The sequence below is a fragment of the Penaeus japonicus genome, unplaced genomic scaffold, assembly GCF_977035675.1.
Source record: "Penaeus japonicus unplaced genomic scaffold, GWHDUDI00000001_assembly GWHDUDI00000015, whole genome shotgun sequence".
Classification (NCBI taxonomy): Eukaryota; Metazoa; Arthropoda; class Malacostraca; order Decapoda; family Penaeidae; genus Penaeus; species Penaeus japonicus.
In genome coordinates this window covers 11,502,200-11,512,199 of record NW_028234417.1, presented here as the reverse complement: position 1 = coordinate 11,512,199, position 10,000 = coordinate 11,502,200, and the positions used below count along the sequence as shown (strand labels likewise).

Genomic DNA, 10,000 nt, shown 5'->3' with positions numbered 1-10,000 from the left:
AAAGTCAAATATGTAGGGAAAAAACAATAGGGCCTCGAAAAGGAACATTACTACGTGTTTTGTGCATGTGTGTGAATGTACGTATGCCTCTGTGTGTGTGTGTGTGTGTGTGTGTGTGTGTGTGTGTGTGTGTGTGTGTGTGTGTGTGTGTGTGTGTGTGTGTGTGTGTGTGTGTGTGTGTGTGTGTGTCATTTGTGAAATTAATATTTTTTATATTATGGTCTTTGTGTGTTCATTTATCTCTTTGTCATGTCATCATTATTATTTATTGCTGACTTATACTTTTCCTATTGCCTAATGCTTTGTGCTGCACTTCCACATTCCTCTTCATAATCACTCTCAACCTCTACTTCTACCCTGTACTACCACTTCTACCACCACTGCTACTGCTTCAACAGTTACTATTCCTAGTATTTCTTTATTTCTATTACTATTGCTTCTTTATTTCTATTACAACTTGTCCAACAGATTTTACTATTGGATTTACTACTACTACCTCTACTAGTACCACAATTGCTACTACCATTTCTACTGCAAATAGACTGCTGATGATTTATGATTAACATTATCACTAGTATAGTTATTTGGTGTTATTAGTAGGGTTTTACCATGTTTATTGTTATATCTAGTTACCTAAATCAAGAGCTGCTTTAAATGCACATAAACTGCAGCAATCATAAGAAAAAATAAATCTGAACATATCTTTAGTCCATTCGCGCCGGATGACGTGTTGACATGTTTCGTGGTTTTTGCGTCAGACGCCAATGACGAGATATCTGGGCAAGGCCGGCGCTCGGGGTAAGCGAGCGGGTAGCCCAGGCTCGCGGCTTGTGTACCTGAGAATCTCAATGCATTAGGCTTATGATTTTGAAAACCCTGGCATTACGATCATTCAAAGCTGGAATTGCCCCAGCGTGAATGGGTTAACTTAACCCTTAACCCAATCCCGACGGGCCCAGCAAAAAGTGGCAACTCCCTATGCTGGGCCTATGCATTAATGCATCGGGAACGTCACACTAGTGTGTCTCCCCGTCATCAGGCATTTAGCCATGTCACATAGGTGTGACACACCATCATCATAGGGTTAAGCTCCAGGGTTTGTTTAAGGTATCCCTTTCTATGCTGCTGGCACATGGCTCTATGATGGAGGATTGGTGGGGGTAGTGGACAGGGTGTAGAAAGCCTGGCATCTTTCAACCACACAATCTCAGGTGTAGGCTGGCACCAAGGGGTTCAAAAGTTTTTTTTTTTTTTTTTTTTAGATCTGAAGGAAAATTATGTTTGCAAGCAGGTGACTAGGTTTTTGGTGTAGTTGTGAGGCTGATGGTAGTTGTATTATTTGAATTGTATTGAATATTTGAATTGTATAGAATAATTCCTAGAACAAATCTATGTCTTTTGTTTTAGTTCTCACCTTGACAAGTATTCAATTGTTGTTTTTTTCTAAGTGATCTTTGCTATCACTCTTGATATTATCCTATTTGATATTATAAGTTAAGGTCCCTCTTTATGCAATTATTTTAGATTTCTGCTACTAATGTTTTAGATATTTGTTTGAGATAAGGCCATGAAGTTGTTTTTTTTAAGGCTAAGATGCACTTGACAGGATAATAAAGATGATTATTTAGTGATAGATGGGTTGGTAATGATCATGATTTGAAATGCAACAAAGCTGTTCAAATAATGTTACAACATATAAATGTATATATATATTACAACAGTTTAAAATTCCTAAATTCACAGTTTTACCTTGGAAAAAAAAAGTATAAGGTAATACCTTAAGTAACTGTTTGTTTTATGTTTCAGGAAACACAATGGGTGACAGACAGCGTAATTTTGCGCAATATGCTACAGCCCTGAACCAATATGCAAGTAAGTCCTTCCTCAGTTTAACTCCAAGGCTGTTTATCTTTTGGCAGGTTGTATGACTTATAGAAACATGAATATAGATTAAGTTGCTGTTATATGATGGATATTACTGTTTTGGAACTTGTTTTAACTTCTTTTTGTGCTCATTGTCTCTTTTCCTGTGATAGTTTCCATCTGATTTCTTTTCCCTTCTTTTCTTTCTTTAAACTCTTTCCCTTTTCATGCACCACTCCTCCATTTCTATTTTTCCTTGACTTCCTGTCATCAAAATTTTTTTTCTTTTTCTTGCCTTGCTTCCTCCCTTGACCGTGCTCTCCTCCTCCTCCTCCTCCTCCTCCTCCTCCTCCTCCTCCTCCTCCTCCTCCTCCTTCTCCTTTCTCCTTGATATCATAATCTTCCTCCTACACCATTTCCTATACCTCTTACACTTCCTCCTCCCCCTCTTTCTCTTCCACATCTGTCATCTGAAATAAACACTAAACTTGAATGGGAAATGACAGATTTTAACAGCGACGGAGGAAGTGCTGAGCGCAGCCGGGACCGGGGTGATGGGGGGAGTGGGGGTGCAGCCCCAGGCACAAATAGCAGCGGCAGTACAGGCAGTAGCAGCAGTGGGAGCAGCGGCGCTAGTCATGGGGGGACGACTGCGGCCGGGAATGCAGCTCTTTGGGGGGAGCTGAGCAGGTCACTCCAGTACAACAACTACCCTGGGTTTGGCTCAGCATGGCAAGGTAACCAGCCTTCCGAAGATGTTTTTCTCTCTGGTGTGTGAGTCTAAGAGATTGTGATTGCAAAAAGGTTGAAAATTAGTTTCTAGAAGATTTGCTAGTCTTCAGTTATTTTTTTCTAAACAAAAATATATAAGTTTGTAAGATTACAAGTAAGAGAAAATGAGGAATTCCTATGAATGTGTGTTTGAAAAACTGGTAAGTTTAGATTTGATATTTATGCCTGTTATAATTTACTTGCAAATTTACTCATTATTTTATAGTGTGATCTAGAGTAGATTGGTGTTTGAATTATTATTTTACATTCTAGAGTGTAACATAGAATATGTATAGCTATACTGCATTTTTTTTAAATTCACCAGTAGAAATGACCCAAGACAAAATTATATGCTAAAACAAAACATAAAAGTTGCACCTCAGTGTCTATCTTTTACAGAGTCAGTGTTTAGTTATGAATCATTTACTCTTATTGGGTTAATTGAAAAACTAATTGACAAACTGATAATTACAGTGCAGTAACATAGAAATTTGAAAGCTTAACTCGATGTATTTTTATTTCAAGTATTGCTCTCTTTTGAATAAAAGTTCTTTTATTTAGTACTTTATTCAGGTGTTTTCTTTTGCTATAGTGATGTTGATGTAATAAAATTATGATATTTAAAAGCAAGTGATTTTTTTTTTTTTTTTTTTGATGAATAATGGCAAGAATAATAATTATCAATTTCATTTTTTCTTTCTTTCTTTAGTCCCCTCCCCCTTCCCTTTTTTTTTTTTTTTTTTACTTAAGTTTTTAGCTTAGTGAATGAAGATGTTGGATGCACCTCCACAACATATATTATATATATATATATATATATATATATATATAATATATATATATATATATATATATATATATATATATATTATATATTATATATATATATATATATATTTTTTTTTTTTTTTTTACATTAGCTCCTTGTATCAGTATTTCTTCAAGGAATGATGATGAAATTGTAAACAAAATAAGAGCTCTAGAGAGAAATAGATATATGTTGTTGCATAGTTGTCAGCACAGAAGTGTTCTTTTGTTTTTTGGTTTTACGTTTTCTTACGGAATGACTTACGGAATTTATGACTTTATGTTCAAAAGAGGATTTACATGTGATAGCTTGAATTTTTTTGTCTACTAAACTTTTGTTTTTGTATGCTAAAACAAAAAATAGATAAATAAAATGTGAATATAAAAAAGAAATATATATATGTATATATATACGTATATATACATATATATATATTTATATATACACACATGCATATATTTATATATATTTATATTTATATTTATATTTATATTTATATATATACATAATGTTTGTAATAGAGCTGTGAGACTGAAATTTAGTTTGAATAACAACAAGATGCAAATCATAATCATAATATTGATCCCTAGAAAAAAAAAGACATACATCTTGAAAATATTAATATAAAAATTACTGTTAGTCAATGCGCTTACTTTCCCGACAGGAGGTGGTGGTGACATGCGGCTGTATGGCTATGGAGGGTATGGGGAGGCGCAGGTGGATGGGCGGGCTGAGGGCCGCTCTGAGAGCCGCGGGGAGGGCCGGCGTGTGCCCAGCAAGGGAGAGACAAAAGCCACTCCCCCACTGCCCCCAGGGATGGCCCCAGGGGTTGGCTCAGCCCTAGCCTCTCTGCAGCAGCTGGTTGCTGGAGGTGGTGATGCTGCTACCGTCTACCGCGTCCTGGCGGCACGACAATATGCTGCTGCTGCTGCTGCCTTAGGAGCACTCCCTGGGGCCCCACCTCCACTTAACACAGCTGCTCTCCATGCTGCCACAGCTCTCTCGTCTCATCACCAACAACAGCAGCAACAACAACAGCAGCAACAACAACAGCAGCAACAGCAACAACAACAACAGCAACAACAACAGCAGCAGCAACAGCAGCAGCAGCAACAGCAGCAGCAGCAGCGAAGGCAACAGCAACAGCAACAACAACAACAACAGCAACAGCAGCAACAACAACAGTTGCAGCAGCAACAGTTGCAGCAGCAGCAGTTGCAGCAGCAGCAGGCAGCTGCCTTGGTTGCTGCTGCTACTGCAGGGCTGAATGGTGAAGGCCTGGGCTTGCATGGGTCATCCCGCATGCAGCAGGTGTCGCCCCAGGGTAGGAAGCATACTCCCCCCGGTCAGGCTGAGATCCGCCACGAGTCCCACGAGCCACAGCCCTCGCCAGGTAGAACGCGTTCTCGTGGCCCAGTTTGTGGTCAGGAAGTGATATGTACTCCTATTTTGGGGAAAGGTTCAAGTGAAGTTGCCATTGGGGTTGATGGTAGTGTTGATGGTGGCAGTGACAGTAGACGTGTACAAAGTGGCAGTGAGAGTGAGGGTGACCAACGATCCAGGCACCGCCGTAAGCAGGAACAGCCTCGGCGTCAAAGTGTGATATATCCTGTAACCGCACAGTCAGAAGGTATTGGAGGAGGAGGTGGTGGTGGTGGAGGTGGAGGAGGTGCTGGTGGAGGAGGAGGTGTAGGAGTAGGAGGAGGAGGTGGAGTGAGTAGTGGTGGTGGAGGAGGAGGAGGAGGAGGGGGAGGAGGAGGTAGTGGTGGTGGTGTTGGTGGTGGTGCAACTGTAGGAGCAGGAAGTAGAGGAGGTGACTCGAGTTCAGATGATTCTCAGGGGTACGACATTCTTCTCACAAGATCCACTGTGGACCACAGAGACTCGCCCCATGACTCTCTCCGTAGTGATTCACCTGGAGATGCCTCCCTTCGGTTAGCCTCCAGCCGAGAGGTGTTTGCCACACAAGGTATGAGTCAGGCAATGAGCCATGCCCTCGCCCATCCTTTTTTAGCTGCCCATCTGAATCCCAGTCAGTTACTACAGGTAGCCCAGACCTCAGTCAGCACAGCTACCACTGTAACTACCACTGGAAAGTCATCTCCACACCCTCAGCAGCAGCAGCTGCAGGTCCGAACTGACCTCCTAGAGCCTCACCCAAGAGAAGCAGAATCTTTTTCTGTGCAGGAACCTGTGAGACCCTTGCCTCCACCACAGATTACCCCACCAGAAATGGATATGAACAATGTAAGGACACCACCTAGTAATGCTTCGGTAGATAGTACTGCTGCACCTGTTAAGAAACGAAGATGTTCTCCAAGCTACTTGGAGAATGATACCAGTGTGAGTGATGTTATAGGTACAATAAGTGATTTAGGGAGAAGTGATGTGGGTGGGAATAATGTGCCCAGTGTGAGTGTTTCAGTGTCTGGTGAGAAGAGTACTGCACATACTTTAAGCCCTGATGTAGAAAGCACCCCAGTAAATGGTCTTAGTGCAACTAGTGAGGCTGTGGTCAAGAGTGCTAGTGGTAGTAGTAGCAACAGTCAGTCATTGTTAAATGTGAGTACGCAAAATAGTGATGCAGATGATATGTTAAACAAAAATATAAGCAAAAATGACCAGGATTATTTTAATGGTGATCACGAAATGCTAGATAGTCCAAGAAAACGTAATAAGAAAAGAAAGTCGGAGAGTGATTCTGTTACTGAAATAGATTATCAAGTTGTGGATGGGCAGCTAGATGAAAGTGGTGAGAACAAGAGAAGGACCAGGCAAAAGAGAGCTGTCTCTTATGTGGAGGATGGAACTGACCCTGTTTTAGAAATGAATGAGGACTCCTCACCAGATGCAACTCCATTGAAAAAGAAAGGTAGAAAATTAAAGGATGCAAGGGAAAGGCTCGAAGGAGAGAGCGACCCTAATCTAGACCAGCAGACTCCCATTGAGCCTGCTAGTTCTCCAGCTCCTACAGCACCTTCAGGGGAAGAACCAGTAAAATCACCTCACAGTTCTCCTACGGGTGGCAGACGTGGGCGGAGTATTGTCCGAGGGGCACCGAGAGGAAGAGGAAGGCTCTTTGGAGCAAATACCCAGGAGTACCCTAATATTACAGAGCCCCTGCATGTAGATACAACACTAGTTCAGGAGCCAGATCTAAGAGTTCCTGGCCCACCACCCATTGTACCTTCTTCCTGTAGCCCAGACGTTTACGACTTTAATGACACCGATAGCGATGGCGTTGGTCGGGGGAAGAAAGGGAAGCGGGGTAGAAAAAAGGGGAGCAGCCCTAAGAAAAATTCCAAGTCACCACTAGACATGGCAAAGTCAAGTATTAGTCCGCGACCCAGAGAACCCCCATCTAAGTCTCCAAGGTCACCAAAGTTTTTTTCTAGTTCTCGTAGTCCCATATCTGAACGAAACAAGGAATGGATGCGAGGCTTTTCCCCACCGGTCCGAGATCTATCCAAGGCTCTTTCTGAAGTCCCTCCCTTGGAAGGTAATGTGGCACCCAGTATTCCAGGAGGACCTTCGGCTGAAAACCCCAAATCCGTACAACTTGAAGAAATCACTGTCAAAGATTCTCAGAGTGATGAATCTCAGGCTGGGGAAAATGCGCAAAAGCCTGACTCCAATATCATCTCTCCAAGACGGAGTAGTAGGAGGAACAAGACTCGAGAAAATCAGGACTTAACCCCTCCAGATGGCAAAGCCATTGAAACCATGGATTCAAGCCTTAACTCCCCTTCCTCTGGCAACTCTAAGGATAACACATTGCTCTCAGGGTCTGTGTCATGCAGTGCACAAAACAAAGAGGAAAAGGATGAGATCGCTGCAGATCTAGCAGCATCGGGGTCACAATTAGCTGATAGTTTAGTTTCTCCCAGTAGTAGAATACGAAAAAGAGGAAAGAGAAGCACTGATCATTTCCAGCCTGACTCAAGTGCAACTCAGGTCGACTCAAATGAGGAAATGCAAGACATTTCCACCACAGAGGAGGAGCCTCCAAAGATCACGGAGGATGTTATCCTAAAAGGTAGTGAAACTTCTGAAGCTGCACCACCACACATTGTGTCCGAAGACCTCCCTAACTCTTCTGTGGACCATGTCACAAAAAATTCACCTCCTAATACTAAGTCGCCAAAAGGGAAAGGAAGGGGTAAAGGAAAGAAAAAGAAGGGAGGGAGATCTCCGAAAGGTAAAGGAAATCAGACTAAAGGTATCATCAGCATAGACACCAATGTGCTTCCACAAGAAACCAAACAGTATCAATCTGTACCTGATGATGCATTTGATAGCAATGAGACTAGTAAGCCAATGGAAGAAAAAGTGAACACACACTGTGTTGAAAAGACATATAGCCAAAAAAATGAATTAGGTGTTCCTACTGCTACTGTACATGATACCTCACTGAAGCCCGAGGATTCTCCACGTAAAGGCAGAGCTAAGAGAGGCGCTGTTAATCTACCTGTACAAAATGCTATGGTGGCTATAGATACGCCATCAAATGGACCCACCATGGAAACCCCTTTATCATATACTACTGATGAAACTGCACCTGTGATAGCACAAATAGAGGAGACAGAATCTCGAGGGAGAAGGCTTAGGGCAAGGAGGGGGAGCATAAAGCAGGACTTGAAACCAGACACAGAAGACCCCACATCTGAAATGCAAGAATCAAAGCTTGATACTCAGGAACTAAGGCATGATACTCAAGAACAAAGACCTGAGATGAAGGAACAAAGTTCTGTGAATCAGGAACCATGTCCTGAAAACAAGGAAGTAAGCCCAGTTATCCAGGAAACATATGCTGAAATCAAGGAGGTCATACCTGAAACTCTTGAATCAAAACCTGAGTTAATGGAATCAAAGCCAGAGGCAGCAGATGTATGCCAGAAATTGGAGACTCCATGTCCATTGCCAAATACAGATATTAATGAATTAGAACCCAGTATTATTTCAGAACAGGAGGTTCAAGAGAACCCTCCCAGTTTGCCTGCTTCTGAACCCGGAGCTCTAGTAGTCCCACATGGGACAGATATGGATGTTGATGCAGAGACAGTGGAAAACATTGCCAAGTTCTTAGAGGAAACTGCTGCTAATATTCCAGGAACGGCTGAGGAAACCTATGCGGACAAGCGTCCCAAACGCTCCTCTCGCCCACCAAGAAAGATGGATGATAATGAGATGAATGATCTTCTGATGTTACTTAACATGGAAGATGAGGAGAGTGAAGATGAAGATTATGTTCCCAAAGACTTGGAAAACTTAGATAGTGCAGCTGAAAGTGAAGATGGAGGAGATAGTATGTGTAATGATGATGATGATGATGATGATGATGGCTTAGATTACAGTGGTGATGAGTTTGAGAATGAGGGTAGTCGAGGGGGAAGTTTGAGTGATCTCCTTAGGGCTAGTGATACTGCGGGTGATAGCAACTTTGTGCCAACAGCCCTTAAACATGGCAAAGGTGGAACTGCCAAACAGAAGGGACTCAAAAAGGATAAAAATAAGAAAGCAAAGACTGACACTTCTAGTGCCAAGAAAGGAAAAGTTGTGAAGGGTAAAGTGAAGATCAACAAGGCGAGAAGTGATGATAGTGAACTTAAAAAGAAGAGTGATGATGGGAAAAAGAAAGGAGATGTAGGGGAAAGAAGAGGGCCTTTTATTCGACTGGATAAAAATGGTTGCAGAGAAGTTATTATAAACACCCCTTATCGTGATGAGGACGAATCAGAAAGACCAATGAGGAAAACTAATATACAGTTCTATTGCAAAATTGAAGCTAAGCAGAAAACTGCAAAAGTTGGTTATAACAGTACACTCCACAACAACTACGATGCCTTCTCCAAAGACACATCCTGGTATTGCTCATTATGCAAGAACTACAGTCATTCGAAGAAGCTGGGTGATCTGTATGGGCCCTACTTCATCGAAGGGCTTACCTTAGTAAAGAAGCAGCATCCACAGGTGGTTGAGGGGCAGGTGGTGGAGTCCTCCTCCCCGTCTGAAGTTGGTAAACTTAAAAAGCGAACTCAGAGGCGGGAGTCTACCTCTGAAGGCCCAGCCGATACACGAAAGGTAAGGTCAACTAAGAGACGAATTTCACTTTTTGGTTTACTCACAGATTGCTTGCTTTATCACATGAATTGAATACTTCATACTTCAAATTCTTGAACAAAGGAATTTGTTCAAGACACCTTATGCTTTTGCTGTTCACTGGTTGCTGAAATGATCAAAGTCACTGTCAGTGATGAACCTCACATTATTTTGCCACAGATTTAAATCAATAGCACATATAACTTTAAAGTCTGTTGTAACCCATAGGCAGGGAAGTATTTTATGATGTACAAGAGTATCCATATATAATAGATTTGATTTTGAAAATGTAGAGTATTAGATATATATATATGATTTTAACTGTGTATTGTGAAGAACGTTATATCAATTATTTAAGTCAGAATGGGGTCTATGTTGTTTATTGAAAGTGTTAATGCAGGCAGGCAATTTTATTTACACTTCTTTACTGATAAATTCATAAATGTTGATGATGTATGA

The 10,000-nt window shown here is 41.6% G+C and overlaps 1 protein-coding gene across 5 annotated transcripts in view; it reads left to right on the top strand.

Annotated features, from left to right (window-relative positions):
- Positions 1-10,000, top strand: part of LOC122251791 (uncharacterized) — a 47,447-nt gene that overhangs the window by 11,699 nt on the left and 25,748 nt on the right. For all 5 annotated transcript variants that reach the window (XM_086544454.1, XM_086544455.1, XM_086544456.1 and 2 more), the window contains exons 2-4: positions 1,807-1,872; positions 2,370-2,600; positions 4,107-9,523. In XM_086544454.1, coding sequence (XP_086400580.1) covers positions 1,807-1,872; positions 2,370-2,600; positions 4,107-9,523 — 5,714 coding nt within the window. The remainder of the gene's footprint in view (positions 1-1,806; positions 1,873-2,369; positions 2,601-4,106; positions 9,524-10,000) is intronic.